Here is a 19,654-nt window from a genome sequence, read left to right as displayed (position 1 = left end):
CAACCTCCCGAGTGGCACAGCGGTCTAAGACACTGCATATCAGTGGTAGAAGCGTCACTACAGACACCCTGGTTCGATTCCAGGCTGTATCACAACTGGCCGTGATTGGGAGTCACATAGGGCGGCGCACAATTGGGCCCGGCGTCGTCCGGGTTTGGCCGGTGTAGGCCGTCAACTGACTTGCCAAGTTAACTTCTAAGATACAATGGATTTTTGTTTAAAACATCTCTGGCCCAAACAGAGACACAGCACAGAGCACAACCCCTGGAATGAATAGGCCATATTCTCATAAACCATGTGCTCACACTTCTGCTTCGAAAACATCTAAATCAGATTACAGTGAGAGGGAGAGGCCATTCAATACTCCCATATGTTCCTAGACTCATTGGACAACTGGGTTAGGTTGGGGATAATAACTACTAAATTGATGCATATGTGACTAATGGGAATTGGGGTATTTACAGGTATTTGGTCATGTTAAACCCATGAACTCAGTCATTACATGAAAGGAGTGGATTCTTAACCTGGATGCCTGTCTGCTTCTGCTCTCTGGCCATGGCTTCACAATAGCAATGGAGCAGGCAGAAGCACCAACAGATCTGATACCAGGCTAGTGAGATCAGATCTGGGACCAGGCTAGAGAGATCAGAACTGGGACCAGGCTAGAGGGATCAGATCTGGGACCAGGCTAGAGAGATCAGATCTGGGACCAGGCTAGGTGAGATCAGATCTGGGACCAGGCTAGTGAGATCAGATCTGGGACCAGGCTAGTGAGATCAGATCTGGGACCAGGCTAGAGAGATCAGATCTGGGACCAGGCTAGGTTAGATCAGATCTAGGATCAAGCTAGGTAAGATCAGATCTGGGACCAGGCTAGAGAGATCAGATCTGGGACCAGGCCTAGTGAGATCAGATCTAGGACCAGGGCTAGCGAGATCAGATCTGGGACCAGGGATAGTGAGATCAGATCTGGGACCAGGGCTAGCGAGATCAGATCTTGGACCAGGCCTAGTGAGATCAGATATGGGACCAGGCCTAGTGAGATCAGATCTGGTACCAGGCCTAGTGAGATCAGATCTGGGACCAGGGCTAGTGAGATCAGATCTGGGACCAGGGCTAGCGGATTCTGCTGTAAGTAAGCAGAGTCATATCTAAAGTCGTATGTGCAGCTTCAGGGTCTAAGACATAGGAGTCTCTCTGTCCCAAATAGCATGATGTTCCCTGTGTAGGGCACTACTTTTGACCAGATCCTACAGGGTCCAGGACAACAGTAGTGCACTACGTAGGCGATAGGGTGCCATTTGGGACGAATCCACAGCTAATGGTATTAATATCAGGTTCCCTGCAGGCTGGAGCTATATTTATAAGGGTCCCAATGGAAGACTGACCTTCCCAATGCAGCCGGCTGGCATTTCACACTTTACAACAAGATCCTGGCAGAAATGTATTACTTGAATGCTGTCACTTTTTTTATTATTATTCAATAACAACTCTATACCTATATGGAAAAACTCCAGTGTTAGGAATTATGACGTGGATGAGATCTGGAGAGAAAAAAAAGTTAATAGCAGGACAGTATCAGTCGCAGACTATGAAGTAGCTGGCGTGTTTTTGTATGGAACTAATGTTTGATGTATGGCCTCATTGTTGCCTAATTAGACGTCTTCCACATGTCATGTATAGAATGTATGCTGCTATTTATTTAACTAGGCAAGTCAGTTAAGAACAAATTCTTATTTTCAATGACGGCCTAGGAACAGTGGGTTAACTGCCTGTTCAGGGGCAGAACGACAGATTTGTACCTGGTCAGCTCGGGATTTTGAACTTCCAACCTTCCGGTTACTAGTCCAACTCTCGAACCACTAGGCTACCCTGTCGCCCCAATACCGATTAAGACATTTGCAACAAAAGCAGTACATCATTATATAAATACTAGATACTGTATTGGGAATCAAAGGGGAAATATTCTTATTCTTTATTATTATTATTGAAATTCGTTGAAAATCATATTTTTTTATCTGAATACTCTCGTTTTAATTCCACACTCACCTGTGTACTTTTCCCAGTTTTAGTTGTACCAGATACTATAACAAGTCGATTGTTCACCAGGATATCCAAAAATTCCTCTCTAGCTTTCCAAACAGGTAGAGACTGTCTCTCTTGCAGTAGTTTATAATAACGAGAGGAGAAAGGCAATCCATCAAATCGGTTCAACTCCAGATCCTCTCCGAAGACAAACGCTTCTTCCACGCAGTCAGCAGTTTCCGAATCCGAACAAATCTCTTTCTCCGTCAAATGCTTGTCCTGCTCGGACATGGTCGATCTCTCCGCCATGGAAATGATCGAGGATCCCGTCGAGAGCGCAACAACTGTTGGCAACAGATATAATCAAAAAGCACAGAGAACCGTTTATCCCCCTAAAAAATGAATTCACCGACACATTATAATCCATGTAACAATACCAACGTTGACTTGGAGTTCAATGTATAATCCAAACAGATTTCCGTTAATATTTTGTTGACAGATGTGAAGAGATTTCAGGACAAACAACATGCAGTTTTTTGTTCTTATGTCGGATTAAAACTCTATTACCGTTTCTTATCTGTCAATCCGCAGCGCACTGTTGCGCTATTGGCCACTGGCGTGGTCAAACACGTGGGTTAACTTGCATAGGCTACACGAGTCGCGTGAACAAGAATTAATGTGCGCCTACATATGATCACGTGACCACTAGGCCGACTGTAGACTAATAACCCTCTTATAATAATCGAATAAAATTGACAGGGAGAGGGGGTGTGCACCAGTGGAGGCTGGTGGAATGAGTTATAGGAGGACGGGCTCGTTGTAATGGCTGGAATGGAATTATAGGAACAGATTTAAATGTTGTTTCCATATGTTTGATGTGCTTGATACCGTTCCATTCCAACCATAGAAGTTAGGGGAAATAAAGTCCAGATGGTTTTATTTTATAGTGGAGATCAAGTGAATGAATTGGCTGGCTGGGCTGATGGGACAGCGGATGCTGCAGGGAATTCTCAGATGGAGAACATGCATAGATTTACCCGGCGCTAAACATTTTTTTTAAAAAGTATGATTTAGAACGCGTCTCAACCAATCACAATGCTTGTTTTGACAAACCCGTTGTTGGAGGCGTGGCCTTATGTTAGCTCTGTTTGGCCACCCATGGCATTAAGTGTCATGCCCGTTCATGAGTGATGTTACACTCTGTTAAGATTGTACGCTCTCGGTTCTGCAGTCTGAAAAAGAGTCAACTTAATGCATATGTTGCTAAAGAGCCAGCTAGCGTCCTTGTCAAGACAGTCACTATTTTGTTGCAGTAGGTCATCTGGATGTATTGGATGTATACTTTAGGTAGTGGGACAATAGCTAACAGGTTAGTGGTTCCCAAACGTTTTTATAGTCCCGTACCGCTTCAAACACAGTGGCTTCTGATTAAATTCAATTTTCACAGAACCACTTGTTGCAATTTCAATGACACTCTCTTGTTCAGACATCAGTAAGTGGACTGGAGGCAGGGAATGAAAGGGATAACAAATCCAGTTGTTTGTGTCATCCATTTCAGGAATGTACCTGCACACCCAACTCACACAGGTACTTTGCTATATCACATTTCACATTGTCCGTTTTAATTAACTAGGCAAGTCAGTTAAGAACAAATTCTTATTTACAATGACGGTCGATCGGGGAACAGGGGAGTTAACTGCCTTGTTCAGGGGCAGAACAACAGATTTTTACCTTGTCAGCTCAGGGATTCAATCCAGCAACCTTTCGAATACTGGCCCAACACTCTAACCACTAGGCTACCTGACGCTCGTCCTTAAGCTTGAGTTCAATTGCACACAAAAAAATCATACAATGATGGAAAGACCTGTGTGTTGTCCTTGTTAACGCAGATAGAAAAGAGCTCCAACTTCTTAATCATAGCCTCAATTTTGGGGAAGAGGAGCCAATAGCAGTCAACGATGAACATTTGTATGAATTTTATAATAGACACAAAAAAAACAAGACCACTTTAGTGCTTAAAAAAAACATTTTACTGATACTGCTCAAGTGTTCAAAGGTCTGTGTGTATTGACATAGACACTAAAGTGTATGAAATAATTATCTTACAAAAATCGATCTGTCCATGATAACGTGTTTACATGTAACATATTGTGTTTTCTATGTCACACAGACAAACATTAACTTTCAAACAGAACAGACAGGTAGGACAGAGGACAGGTAGGACACAGGACAGGTAGGACTCAGGACAGGTAGGACTCAGGACAGTAATACTGGTGTGACTACAGGTAGGACACAGGACAGGTACAGTAGGACACAGGACAGGTAGGACTCAGGACAGTAATACTGGTGTGACTACAGGTAGGACACAGTACAGGTACAGTAGGACACAGGACAGGTAGGAAACAGGACAGGTACAGTAGGACACAGGACAGGTAGGACACAGGACAGGTTGGACACAGGACAGTAATACTGGTGTGACTACAGGTAGGACACAGGACAGGTACAGTAGGACACAGGACAGGTAGGAAACAGGACAGGTACAGTAGGACACAGGACAGGTAGGACACAGGACAGTAATACTGGTGTCATGGCAACAAGACTTTCAAACAGAAAAGTTAACAAGGTAAAACTAGTGCAACACAATAGAACGTCATAGTAAAACTAACTGATTATGAATCTATGGATCTCTGCCTCCGAAAGACAAGAGATTAAATACTAGATGGACGTGACAAAACACATCTGTTTTTCCATCTGGATATTGGAGAACAAGAGGTGTGTGATTAAAATAAAGTTGAAGTGTGAATGAAAAGGTTTGAACAATACTGTCAACAATTACAGCCTTCACTCTGTAATAAAAACAACAAATAATGTAATGAAATAATCACCTTGTATCTTCTGAGTTTTATGACATAAAGACAAGACTAAGACACGTCTGGACTGTGTAATAACACCTCTGGACTGTGTAATAACACCTCTGGACTGTGTAATAACACCTCTGGACTGTGTAATAACACCTCTGGACTGAGTAATAACACCTCTGGACTGAGTAATAACACCTCTGGACTGTGTAATAACACCTCTGGACTGTGTAATAACACCTCTGGACTGTGTAATAACATGTAATAACACCTCTGGACTGAGTAATAACATGTAATAACACCTTTGGACTGAGTAATAACATGTAATAACACATCTGGACTGACAAAACAGCAAAATAATGACTTCCATGGCAAAAATGATTGGTTTTCCACCTCTTAAAGAGGTTTCTGTTTTTGCTTATTAACCTTCGTGTTCAGTTCCAATTACCACTTGTTAGCCTTTCTGTTAGGTAGCCCTACTTCTGTCTGACGGTGTGACATAATCCCACAATCAAGTGTTTATGTAGAGCTATGTAGTGTTATGTAGAGCTATGTAGTGCTTATGTAGTGCTATGTAGTGCTTATGTAGTGCTATGTAGTGCTATGTAGTATTTATGTAGAGCTATGTAGTGTTTATGTAGTGTTTATGTAGTGTTATGTAGTGCTATGTAGTGTTTATGTAGTGTTATGTAGTGTTCATGTAGTGTTTATGTAGTGTTATGTAGTGCTATGTAGTGTTTATGTAGTGTTTATGTAGTGTTATGTAGTGCTATGTAGTGCTATGTAGTGTTTATGTAGTGTTATGTAGTGCTATGTAGTGTTTATGTAGTGTTTATGTAGTGTTATGTAGTGCTATGTAGTGTTTACGTAGTGTTTATGTAGTGCTATGTAGTGTTTATGTAGTGCTATGTAGTGTTATGTAGTGTTTATGTAGTGCTATGTAGTGCTATGTAGTGTTTATGTAGTGTTTATGTAGTGCTATGTAGTGTTTATATAGTGTTTATGTAGTGCTATGTAGTGTTTATGTAGTGCTATGTAGTGTTTATGTAGTGTTTATGTAGTGCTATGTAGTGTTTATGTAGTGCTATGTAGTGTTATGTAGTGTTTATGTAGTGCTATGTAGTGCTATGTAGTGTTTATGTAGTGCTATGTAGTGTTTATGTAGAGCTATGTAGTGTTATGTAGTGCTATGTAGTGCTTATGTAGTGTTTATGTAGTGTTTATGTAGTGTTTATGTAGAGCTATGTAGTGTTTATGTAGTGCTATGTAGTGTTTATGTAGTGTTTCTCGTCTGTCAATCCGCAGCGCACTGTTGCGCTATTGGCCACTGGCATGGTCAGACACGTGGGTTGACTTGCATAGGCTACACAAATTAATGTGCGCCTACATATGATCACGTGACCACTCAGCCGACTGTAGACTAATAACCCTCTTATAATAATCGAATAAAATTGACAGGGAGAGGGGGTGTGCACCAGTGGAGGCTGGTGGAATGAGTTATAGGAGGACGGGCTCGTTGTAATGGCTGGAATGGAATTATAGGAACAGATTTAAATGTTGTTTCCATATGTTTGATGTGCTTGATACCGTTCCATTCCAACCATAGAAGTTAGGGGAAATAAAGTCCAGATGGTTTTATTTTATAGTGGAGATCAAGTGAATGAATTGGCTGGCTGGGCTGATGGGACAGCGGATGCTGCAGGGAATTCTCAGATGGAGAACATGCATAGATTTACCCGGCGCTAAACATTTTTTTTAAAAAGTATGATTTAGAACGCGTCTCAACCAATCACAATGCTTGTTTTGACAAACCCGTTGTTGGAGGCGTGGCCTTATGTTAGCTCTGTTTGGCCACCCATGGCATTAAGTGTCATGCCCGTTCATGAGTGATGTTACACTCTGTTAAGATTGTACGCTCTCGGTTCTGCAGTCTGAAAAAGAGTCAACTTAATGCATATGTTGCTAAAGAGCCAGCTAGCGTCATTGTCAAGACAGTCACTATTTTGTTGCAGTAGGTCATCTGGATGTATTGGATGTATACTTTAGGTAGTGGGACAATAGCTAACAGGTTAGTGGTTCCCAAACGTTTTTATAGTCCCGTACCGCTTCAAACACAGTGGCTTCTGATTAAATTCAATTTTCACAGAACCACTTGTTGCAATTTCAATGACACTCTCTTGTTCAGACATCAGTAAGTGGACTGGAGGCAGGGAATGAAAGGGATAACAAATCCAGTTGTTTGTGTCATCCATTTCAGGAATGTACCTGCACACCCAACTCACACAGGTACTTTGCTATATCACATTTCACATTGTCCGTTTTAATTAACTAGGCAAGTCAGTTAAGAACAAATTCTTATTTACAATGACGGTCGATCGGGGAACAGGGGAGTTAACTGCCTTGTTCAGGGGCAGAACAACAGATTTTTACCTTGTCAGCTCAGGGATTCAATCCAGCAACCTTTCGAATACTGGCCCAACACTCTAACCACTAGGCTACCTGACGCTCGTCCTTAAGCTTGAGTTCAATTGCACACAAAAAAATCATACAATGATGGAAAGACCTGTGTGTTGTCCTTGTTAACGCAGATAGAAAAGAGCTCCAACTTCTTAATCATAGCCTCAATTTTGGGGAAGAGGAGCCAATAGCAGTCAACGATGAACATTTGTATTAATTTTATAATAGACACAAAAAAAACAAGACCACTTTAGTGCTTAAAAAAACATTTTACTGATACTGCTCAAGTGTTCAAAGGTCTGTGTGTATTGACATAGACACTAAAGTGTATGAAATAATTATCTTACAAAAATCGATCTGTCCATGATAACGTGTTTACATGTAACATATTGTGTTTTCTATGTCACACAGACAAACATTAACTTTCAAACAGAACAGACAGGTAGGACAGAGGACAGGTAGGACACAGGACAGGTAATACTGATGTGACTACAGGTAGGAAACAGAACAGGTACAGTAGGACACAGGACAGGTAGGACACAGGACAGGTAGGACACAGGATGTGACGTGACTACAGGTAGGACACAGGACAGTAATACTGATGTGACTACAGGTAGGAAACAGAACAGGTACAGTAGGACACAGGACAGGTAGGAAACAGGACAGTAATACTGGTGTGACTACAGGTAGGACACAGGACAGGTAGGACACAGGACAGGTAGGACTCAGGACAGGTAGGACTCAGGACAGTAATACTGGTGTGACTACAGGTAGGACACAGGACAGGTACAGTAGGACACAGGACAGGTAGGACTCAGGACAGTAATACTGGTGTGACTACAGGTAGGACACAGTACAGGTACAGTAGGACACAGGACAGGTAGGAAACAGGACAGGTACAGTAGGACACAGGACAGGTAGGACACAGGACAGGTTGGACACAGGACAGTAATACTGGTGTGACTACAGGTAGGACACAGGACAGGTACAGTAGGACACAGGACAGGTAGGAAACAGGACAGGTACAGTAGGACACAGGACAGGTAGGACACAGGACAGTAATACTGGTGTCATGGCAACAAGACTTTCAAACAGAAAAGTTAACAAGGTAAAACTAGTGCAACACAATAGAACGTCATAGTAAAACTAACTGATTATGAATCTATGGATCTCTGCCTCCGAAAGACAAGAGATTAAATACTAGATGGACGTGACAAAACACATCTGTTTTTCCATCTGGATATTGGAGAACAAGAGGTGTGTGATTAAAATAAAGTTGAAGTGTGAATGAAAAGGTTTGAACAATACTGTCAACAATTACAGCCTTCACTCTGTAATAAAAACAACAAATAATGTAATGAAATAATCACCTTGTATCTTCTGAGTTTTATGACATAAAGACAAGACTAAGACACGTCTGGACTGTGTAATAACACCTCTGGACTGTGTAATAACACCTCTGGACTGTGTAATAACACCTCTGGACTGTGTAATAACACCTCTGGACTGAGTAATAACACCTCTGGACTGAGTAATAACACCTCTGGACTGTGTAATAACACCTCTGGACTGTGTAATAACACCTCTGGACTGTGTAATAACATGTAATAACACCTCTGGACTGAGTAATAACATGTAATAACACCTTTGGACTGAGTAATAACATGTAATAACACATCTGGACTGACAAAACAGCAAAATAATGACTTCCATGGCAAAAATGATTGGTTTTCCACCTCTTAAAGAGGTTTCTGTTTTTGCTTATTAACCTTCGTGTTCAGTTCCAATTACCACTTGTTAGCCTTTCTGTTAGGTAGCCCTACTTCTGTCTGACGGTGTGACATAATCCCACAATCAAGTGTTTATGTAGAGCTATGTAGTGTTATGTAGTGCTATGTAGTGCTTATGTAGTGCTATGTAGTGCTATGTAGTATTTATGTAGAGCTATGTAGTGTTTATGTAGTGTTTATGTAGTGTTATGTAGTGCTATGTAGTGTTTATGTAGTGTTATGTAGTGTTCATGTAGTGTTTATGTAGTGTTATGTAGTGCTATGTAGTGTTTATGTAGTGTTTATGTAGTGTTATGTAGTGCTATGTAGTGCTATGTAGTGTTTATGTAGTGTTATGTAGTGCTATGTAGTGTTTATGTAGTGTTTATGTAGTGTTATGTAGTGCTATGTAGTGTTTACGTAGTGTTTATGTAGTGCTATGTAGTGTTTATGTAGTGCTATGTAGTGTTATGTAGTGTTTATGTAGTGCTATGTAGTGCTATGTAGTGTTTATGTAGTGTTTATGTAGTGCTATGTAGTGTTTATATAGTGTTTATGTAGTGCTATGTAGTGTTTATGTAGTGCTATGTAGTGTTTATGTAGTGTTTATGTAGTGCTATGTAGTGTTTATGTAGTGCTATGTAGTGTTATGTAGTGTTTATGTAGTGCTATGTAGTGCTATGTAGTGTTTATGTAGTGCTATGTAGTGTTTATGTAGAGCTATGTAGTGTTATGTAGTGCTATGTAGTGCTTATGTAGTGTTTATGTAGTGTTTATGTAGTGTTTATGTAGAGCTATGTAGTGTTTATGTAGTGCTATGTAGTGTTTATGTAGTGTTTCTCGTCTGTCAATCCGCAGCGCACTGTTGCGCTATTGGCCACTGGCATGGTCAGACACGTGGGTTGACTTGCATAGGCTACACAAATTAATGTGCGCCTACATATGATCACGTGACCACTCAGCCGACTGTAGACTAATAACCCTCTTATAATAATCGAATAAAATTGACAGGGAGAGGGGGTGTGCACCAGTGGAGGCTGGTGGAATGAGTTATAGGAGGACGGGCTCGTTGTAATGGCTGGAATGGAATTATAGGAACAGATTTAAATGTTGTTTCCATATGTTTGATGTGCTTGATACCGTTCCATTCCAACCATAGAAGTTAGGGGAAATAAAGTCCAGATGGTTTTATTTTATAGTGGAGATCAAGTGAATGAATTGGCTGGCTGGGCTGATGGGACAGCGGATGCTGCAGGGAATTCTCAGATGGAGAACATGCATAGATTTACCCGGCGCTAAACATTTTTTTTAAAAAGTATGATTTAGAACGCGTCTCAACCAATCACAATGCTTGTTTTGACAAACCCGTTGTTGGAGGCGTGGCCTTATGTTAGCTCTGTTTGGCCACCCATGGCATTAAGTGTCATGCCCGTTCATGAGTGATGTTACACTCTGTTAAGATTGTACGCTCTCGGTTCTGCAGTCTGAAAAAGAGTCAACTTAATGCATATGTTGCTAAAGAGCCAGCTAGCGTCATTGTCAAGACAGTCACTATTTTGTTGCAGTAGGTCATCTGGATGTATTGGATGTATACTTTAGGTAGTGGGACAATAGCTAACAGGTTAGTGGTTCCCAAACGTTTTTATAGTCCCGTACCGCTTCAAACACAGTGGCTTCTGATTAAATTCAATTTTCACAGAACCACTTGTTGCAATTTCAATGACACTCTCTTGTTCAGACATCAGTAAGTGGACTGGAGGCAGGGAATGAAAGGGATAACAAATCCAGTTGTTTGTGTCATCCATTTCAGGAATGTACCTGCACACCCAACTCACACAGGTACTTTGCTATATCACATTTCACATTGTCCGTTTTAATTAACTAGGCAAGTCAGTTAAGAACAAATTCTTATTTACAATGACGGTCGATCGGGGAACAGGGGAGTTAACTGCCTTGTTCAGGGGCAGAACAACAGATTTTTACCTTGTCAGCTCAGGGATTCAATCCAGCAACCTTTCGAATACTGGCCCAACACTCTAACCACTAGGCTACCTGACGCTCGTCCTTAAGCTTGAGTTCAATTGCACACAAAAAAATCATACAATGATGGAAAGACCTGTGTGTTGTCCTTGTTAACGCAGATAGAAAAGAGCTCCAACTTCTTAATCATAGCCTCAATTTTGGGGAAGAGGAGCCAATAGCAGTCAACGATGAACATTTGTATTAATTTTATAATAGACACAAAAAAAACAAGACCACTTTAGTGCTTAAAAAAACATTTTACTGATACTGCTCAAGTGTTCAAAGGTCTGTGTGTATTGACATAGACACTAAAGTGTATGAAATAATTATCTTACAAAAATCGATCTGTCCATGATAACGTGTTTACATGTAACATATTGTGTTTTCTATGTCACACAGACAAACATTAACTTTCAAACAGAACAGACAGGTAGGACAGAGGACAGGTAGGACACAGGACAGGTAATACTGATGTGACTACAGGTAGGAAACAGAACAGGTACAGTAGGACACAGGACAGGTAGGACACAGGACAGGTAGGACACAGGATGTGACGTGACTACAGGTAGGACACAGGACAGTAATACTGATGTGACTACAGGTAGGAAACAGAACAGGTACAGTAGGACACAGGACAGGTAGGAAACAGGACAGTAATACTGGTGTGACTACAGGTAGGACACAGGACAGGTAGGACACAGGACAGGTAGGACTCAGGACAGGTAGGACTCAGGACAGTAATACTGGTGTGACTACAGGTAGGACACAGGACAGGTACAGTAGGACACAGGACAGGTAGGACTCAGGACAGTAATACTGGTGTGACTACAGGTAGGACACAGTACAGGTACAGTAGGACACAGGACAGGTAGGAAACAGGACAGGTACAGTAGGACACAGGACAGGTAGGACACAGGACAGGTTGGACACAGGACAGTAATACTGGTGTGACTACAGGTAGGACACAGGACAGGTACAGTAGGACACAGGACAGGTAGGAAACAGGACAGGTACAGTAGGACACAGGACAGGTAGGACACAGGACAGTAATACTGGTGTCATGGCAACAAGACTTTCAAACAGAAAAGTTAACAAGGTAAAACTAGTGCAACACAATAGAACGTCATAGTAAAACTAACTGATTATGAATCTATGGATCTCTGCCTCCGAAAGACAAGAGATTAAATACTAGATGGACGTGACAAAACACATCTGTTTTTCCATCTGGATATTGGAGAACAAGAGGTGTGTGATTAAAATAAAGTTGAAGTGTGAATGAAAAGGTTTGAACAATACTGTCAACAATTACAGCCTTCACTCTGTAATAAAAACAACAAATAATGTAATGAAATAATCACCTTGTATCTTCTGAGTTTTATGACATAAAGACAAGACTAAGACACGTCTGGACTGTGTAATAACACCTCTGGACTGTGTAATAACACCTCTGGACTGTGTAATAACACCTCTGGACTGTGTAATAACACCTCTGGACTGAGTAATAACACCTCTGGACTGAGTAATAACACCTCTGGACTGTGTAATAACACCTCTGGACTGTGTAATAACACCTCTGGACTGTGTAATAACATGTAATAACACCTCTGGACTGAGTAATAACATGTAATAACACCTTTGGACTGAGTAATAACATGTAATAACACATCTGGACTGACAAAACAGCAAAATAATGACTTCCATGGCAAAAATGATTGGTTTTCCACCTCTTAAAGAGGTTTCTGTTTTTGCTTATTAACCTTCGTGTTCAGTTCCAATTACCACTTGTTAGCCTTTCTGTTAGGTAGCCCTACTTCTGTCTGACGGTGTGACATAATCCCACAATCAAGTGTTTATGTAGAGCTATGTAGTGTTATGTAGTGCTATGTAGTGCTTATGTAGTGCTATGTAGTGCTATGTAGTATTTATGTAGAGCTATGTAGTGTTTATGTAGTGTTTATGTAGTGTTATGTAGTGCTATGTAGTGTTTATGTAGTGTTATGTAGTGTTCATGTAGTGTTTATGTAGTGTTATGTAGTGTTTATGTAGTGTTTATGTAGTGTTATGTAGTGCTATGTAGTGCTATGTAGTGTTTATGTAGTGTTATGTAGTGCTATGTAGTGTTTATGTAGTGTTTATGTAGTGTTATGTAGTGCTATGTAGTGTTTACGTAGTGTTTATGTAGTGCTATGTAGTGTTTATGTAGTGTTTATGTAGTGTTATGTAGTGCTATGTAGTGTTTATGTAGTGTTTATGTAGTGTTATGTAGTGCTATGTAGTGTTTATGTAGTGTTTATGTAGTGTTATGTAGTGCTATGTAGTGCTATGTAGTGTTTATGTAGTGCTATGTAGTGTTTATGTAGTGCTATGTAGTGTTTATATAGTGTTTATGTAGTGCTATGTAGTGCTATGTAGTGTTTATGTAGTGTTTATGTAGTGCTATGTAGTGTTTATGTAGTGCTATGTAGTGTTTATGTAGTGTTTATGTAGTGCTATGTAGTGCTATGTAGTGTTTATGTAGTGTTTATGTAGTGCTATGTAGTGCTATGTAGTGTTTATATAGTGTTTATGTAGTGCTATGTAGTGTTTATGTAGTGCTATGTAGTGTTTATGTAGTGTTTATGTAGTGCTATGTAGTGTTTATGTAGTGCTATGTAGTGTTATGTAGTGTTTATGTAGTGCTATGTAGTGCTATGTAGTGTTTATGTAGTGCTATGTAGTGTTTATGTAGAGCTATGTAGTGTTATGTAGTGCTATGTAGTGCTTATGTAGTGTTTATGTAGTGTTTATGTAGTGTTTATGTAGAGCTATGTAGTGTTTATGTAGTGCTATGTAGTGTTTATGTAGTGTTTCTCGTCTGTCAATCCGCAGCGCACTGTTGCGCTATTGGCCACTGGCATGGTCAGACACGTGGGTTGACTTGCATAGGCTACACAAATTAATGTGCGCCTACATATGATCACGTGACCACTCAGCCGACTGTAGACTAATAACCCTCTTATAATAATCGAATAAAATTGACAGGGAGAGGGGGTGTGCACCAGTGGAGGCTGGTGGAATGAGTTATAGGAGGACGGGCTCGTTGTAATGGCTGGAATGGAATTATAGGAACAGATTTAAATGTTGTTTCCATATGTTTGATGTGCTTGATACCGTTCCATTCCAACCATAGAAGTTAGGGGAAATAAAGTCCAGATGGTTTTATTTTATAGTGGAGATCAAGTGAATGAATTGGCTGGCTGGGCTGATGGGACAGCGGATGCTGCAGGGAATTCTCAGATGGAGAACATGCATAGATTTACCCGGCGCTAAACATTTTTTTTAAAAAGTATGATTTAGAACGCGTCTCAACCAATCACAATGCTTGTTTTGACAAACCCGTTGTTGGAGGCGTGGCCTTATGTTAGCTCTGTTTGGCCACCCATGGCATTAAGTGTCATGCCCGTTCATGAGTGATGTTACACTCTGTTAAGATTGTACGCTCTCGGTTCTGCAGTCTGAAAAAGAGTCAACTTAATGCATATGTTGCTAAAGAGCCAGCTAGCGTCATTGTCAAGACAGTCACTATTTTGTTGCAGTAGGTCATCTGGATGTATTGGATGTATACTTTAGGTAGTGGGACAATAGCTAACAGGTTAGTGGTTCCCAAACGTTTTTATAGTCCCGTACCGCTTCAAACACAGTGGCTTCTGATTAAATTCAATTTTCACAGAACCACTTGTTGCAATTTCAATGACACTCTCTTGTTCAGACATCAGTAAGTGGACTGGAGGCAGGGAATGAAAGGGATAACAAATCCAGTTGTTTGTGTCATCCATTTCAGGAATGTACCTGCACACCCAACTCACACAGGTACTTTGCTATATCACATTTCACATTGTCCGTTTTAATTAACTAGGCAAGTCAGTTAAGAACAAATTCTTATTTACAATGACGGTCGATCGGGGAACAGGGGAGTTAACTGCCTTGTTCAGGGGCAGAACAACAGATTTTTACCTTGTCAGCTCAGGGATTCAATCCAGCAACCTTTCGAATACTGGCCCAACACTCTAACCACTAGGCTACCTGACGCTCGTCCTTAAGCTTGAGTTCAATTGCACACAAAAAAATCATACAATGATGGAAAGACCTGTGTGTTGTCCTTGTTAACGCAGATAGAAAAGAGCTCCAACTTCTTAATCATAGCCTCAATTTTGGGGAAGAGGAGCCAATAGCAGTCAACGATGAACATTTGTATTAATTTTATAATAGACACAAAAAAAACAAGACCACTTTAGTGCTTAAAAAAACATTTTACTGATACTGCTCAAGTGTTCAAAGGTCTGTGTGTATTGACATAGACACTAAAGTGTATGAAATAATTATCTTACAAAAATCGATCTGTCCATGATAACGTGTTTACATGTAACATATTGTGTTTTCTATGTCACACAGACAAACATTAACTTTCAAACAGAACAGACAGGTAGGACAGAGGACAGGTAGGACACAGGACAGGTAATACTGATGTGACTACAGGTAGGAAACAGAACAGGTACAGTAGGACACAGGACAGGTAGGACACAGGACAGGTAGGACACAGGATGTGACGTGACTACAGGTAGGACACAGGACAGTAATACTGATGTGACTACAGGTAGGAAACAGAACAGGTACAGTAGGACACAGGACAGGTAGGAAACAGGACAGTAATACTGGTGTGACTACAGGTAGGACACAGGACAGGTAGGACACAGGACAGGTAGGACTCAGGACAGGTAGGACTCAGGACAGTAATACTGGTGTGACTACAGGTAGGACACAGGACAGGTACAGTAGGACACAGGACAGGTAGGACTCAGGACAGTAATACTGGTGTGACTACAGGTAGGACACAGTACAGGTACAGTAGGACACAGGACAGGTAGGAAACAGGACAGGTACAGTAGGACACAGGACAGGTAGGACACAGGACAGGTTGGACACAGGACAGTAATACTGGTGTGACTACAGGTAGGACACAGGACAGGTACAGTAGGACACAGGACAGGTAGGAAACAGGACAGGTACAGTAGGACACAGGACAGGTAGGACACAGGACAGTAATACTGGTGTCATGGCAACAAGACTTTCAAACAGAAAAGTTAACAAGGTAAAACTAGTGCAACACAATAGAACGTCATAGTAAAACTAACTGATTATGAATCTATGGATCTCTGCCTCCGAAAGACAAGAGATTAAATACTAGATGGACGTGACAAAACACATCTCTTTTTCCATCTGGATATTGGAGAACAAGAGGTGTGTGATTAAAATAAAGTTGAAGTGTGAATGAAAAGGTTTGAACAATACTGTCAACAATTACAGCCTTCACTCTGTAATAAAAACAACAAATAATGTAATGAAATAATCACCTTGTATCTTCTGAGTTTTATGACATAAAGACAAGACTAAGACACGTCTGGACTGTGTAATAACACCTCTGGACTGTGTAATAACACCTCTGGACTGTGTAATAACACCTCTGGACTGTGTAATAACACCTCTGGACTGAGTAATAACACCTCTGGACTGAGTAATAACACCTCTGGACTGTGTAATAACACCTCTGGACTGTGTAATAACACCTCTGGACTGTGTAATAACATGTAATAACACCTCTGGACTGAGTAATAACATGTAATAACACCTTTGGACTGAGTAATAACATGTAATAACACATCTGGACTGACAAAACAGCAAAATAATGACTTCCATGGCAAAAATGATTGGTTTTCCACCTCTTAAAGAGGTTTCTGTTTTTGCTTATTAACCTTCGTGTTCAGTTCCAATTACCACTTGTTAGCCTTTCTGTTAGGTAGCCCTACTTCTGTCTGACGGTGTGACATAATCCCACAATCAAGTGTTTATGTAGAGCTATGTAGTGTTATGTAGTGCTATGTAGTGCTTATGTAGTGCTATGTAGTGCTATGTAGTATTTATGTAGAGCTATGTAGTGTTTATGTAGTGTTTATGTAGTGTTATGTAGTGCTATGTAGTGTTTATGTAGTGTTATGTAGTGTTCATGTAGTGTTTATGTAGTGTTATGTAGTGTTTATGTAGTGTTTATGTAGTGTTATGTAGTGCTATGTAGTGCTATGTAGTGTTTATGTAGTGTTATGTAGTGCTATGTAGTGTTTATGTAGTGTTTATGTAGTGTTATGTAGTGCTATGTAGTGTTTACGTAGTGTTTATGTAGTGCTATGTAGTGTTTATGTAGTGTTTATGTAGTGTTATGTAGTGCTATGTAGTGTTTATGTAGTGTTTATGTAGTGTTATGTAGTGCTATGTAGTGTTTATGTAGTGTTTATGTAGTGTTATGTAGTGCTATGTAGTGCTATGTAGTGTTTATGTAGTGCTATGTAGTGTTTATGTAGTGCTATGTAGTGTTTATATAGTGTTTATGTAGTGCTATGTAGTGCTATGTAGTGTTTATGTAGTGTTTATGTAGTGCTATGTAGTGTTTATGTAGTGCTATGTAGTGTTTATGTAGTGTTTATGTAGTGCTATGTAGTGCTATGTAGTGTTTATGTAGTGTTTATGTAGTGCTATGTAGTGCTATGTAGTGTTTATATAGTGTTTATGTAGTGCTATGTAGTGTTTATGTAGTGCTATGTAGTGTTTATGTAGTGTTTATGTAGTGCTATGTAGTGTTTATGTAGTGCTATGTAGTGTTATGTAGTGTTTATGTAGTGCTATGTAGTGCTATGTAGTGTTTATGTAGTGCTATGTAGTGTTTATGTAGAGCTATGTAGTGTTATGTAGTGCTATGTAGTGCTTATGTAGTGTTTATGTAGTGTTTATGTAGTGTTTATGTAGAGCTATGTAGTGTTTATGTAGTGCTATGTAGTGTTTATGTAGTGTTTCTCGTCTGTCAATCCGCAGCGCACTGTTGCGCTATTGGCCACTGGCATGGTCAGACACGTGGGTTGACTTGCATAGGCTACACAAATTAATGTGCGCCTACATATGATCACGTGACCACTCAGCCGACTGTAGACTAATAACCCTCTTATAATAATCGAATAAAATTGACAGGGAGAGGGGGTGTGCACCAGTGGAGGCTGGTGGAATGAGTTATAGGAGGACGGGCTCGTTGTAATGGCTGGAATGGAATTATAGGAACAGATTTAAATGTTGTTTCCATATGTTTGATGTGCTTGATACCGTTCCATTCCAACCATAGAAGTTAGGGGAAATAAAGTCCAGATGGTTTTATTTTATAGTGGAGATCAAGTGAATGAATTGGCTGGCTGGGCTGATGGGACAGCGGATGCTGCAGGGAATTCTCAGATGGAGAACATGCATAGATTTACCCGGCGCTAAACATTTTTTTTAAAAAGTATGATTTAGAACGCGTCTCAACCAATCACAATGCTTGTTTTGACAAACCCGTTGTTGGAGGCGTGGCCTTATGTTAGCTCTGTTTGGCCACCCATGGCATTAAGTGTCATGCCCGTTCATGAGTGATGTTACACTCTGTTAAGATTGTACGCTCTCGGTTCTGCAGTCTGAAAAAGAGTCAACTTAATGCATATGTTGCTAAAGAGCCAGCTAGCGTCATTGTCAAGACAGTCACTATTTTGTTGCAGTAGGTCATCTGGATGTATTGGATGTATACTTTAGGTAGTGGGACAATAGCTAACAGGTTAGTGGTTCCCAAACGTTTTTATAGTCCCGTACCGCTTCAAACACAGTGGCTTCTGATTAAATTCAATTTTCACAGAACCACTTGTTGCAATTTCAATGACACTCTCTTGTTCAGACATCAGTAAGTGGACTGGAGGCAGGGAATGAAAGGGATAACAAATCCAGTTGTTTGTGTCATCCATTTCAGGAATGTACCTGCACACCCAACTCACACAGGTACTTTGCTATATCACATTTCACATTGTCCGTTTTAATTAACTAGGCAAGTCAGTTAAGAACAAATTCTTATTTACAATGACGGTCGATCGGGGAACAGGGGAGTTAACTGCCTTGTTCAGGGGCAGAACAACAGATTTTTACCTTGTCAGCTCAGGGATTCAATCCAGCAACCTTTCGAATACTGGCCCAACACTCTAACCACTAGGCTACCTGACGCTCGTCCTTAAGCTTGAGTTCAATTGCACACAAAAAAATCATACAATGATGGAAAGACCTGTGTGTTGTCCTTGTTAACGCAGATAGAAAAGAGCTCCAACTTCTTAATCATAGCCTCAATTTTGGGGAAGAGGAGCCAATAGCAGTCAACGATGAACATTTGTATTAATTTTATAATAGACACAAAAAAAACAAGACCACTTTAGTGCTTAAAAAAAACATTTTACTGATACTGCTCAAGTGTTCAAAGGTCTGTGTGTATTGACATAGACACTAAAGTGTATGAAATAATTATCTTACAAAAATCGATCTGTCCATGATAACGTGTTTACATGTAACATATTGTGTTTTCTATGTCACACAGACAAACATTAACTTTCAAACAGAACAGACAGGTAGGACAGAGGACAGGTAGGACACAGG

General features: G+C 40.4%; 1 protein-coding gene across 1 annotated transcript in view; it reads right to left on the bottom strand.

The window, feature by feature from the left end:
- Positions 1 to 2,643, bottom strand: part of LOC110511038 (putative pre-mRNA-splicing factor ATP-dependent RNA helicase DHX32) — a 32,644-nt gene extending 30,001 nt beyond the window's left edge. Inside the window, exon 1 of the mRNA XM_090217815.1 lies at positions 2,050 to 2,643. Within this exon, the coding sequence (XP_090073941.1) occupies positions 2,050 to 2,334 (285 nt within the window). The 5' untranslated portion in view covers positions 2,335 to 2,643. The remainder of the gene's footprint in view (positions 1 to 2,049) is intronic.
- Between the last annotated feature and the right edge of the window lie 17,011 nt (positions 2,644 to 19,654).

Source organism: Oncorhynchus mykiss, chromosome 23, assembly GCF_057628025.1.
Source record: "Oncorhynchus mykiss isolate SJ-2025 chromosome 23, ASM5762802v1, whole genome shotgun sequence".
NCBI classification, from domain to species: domain Eukaryota; kingdom Metazoa; phylum Chordata; class Actinopteri; order Salmoniformes; family Salmonidae; genus Oncorhynchus; species Oncorhynchus mykiss.
This window is presented reverse-complemented; position numbering and strand designations above follow the sequence as displayed.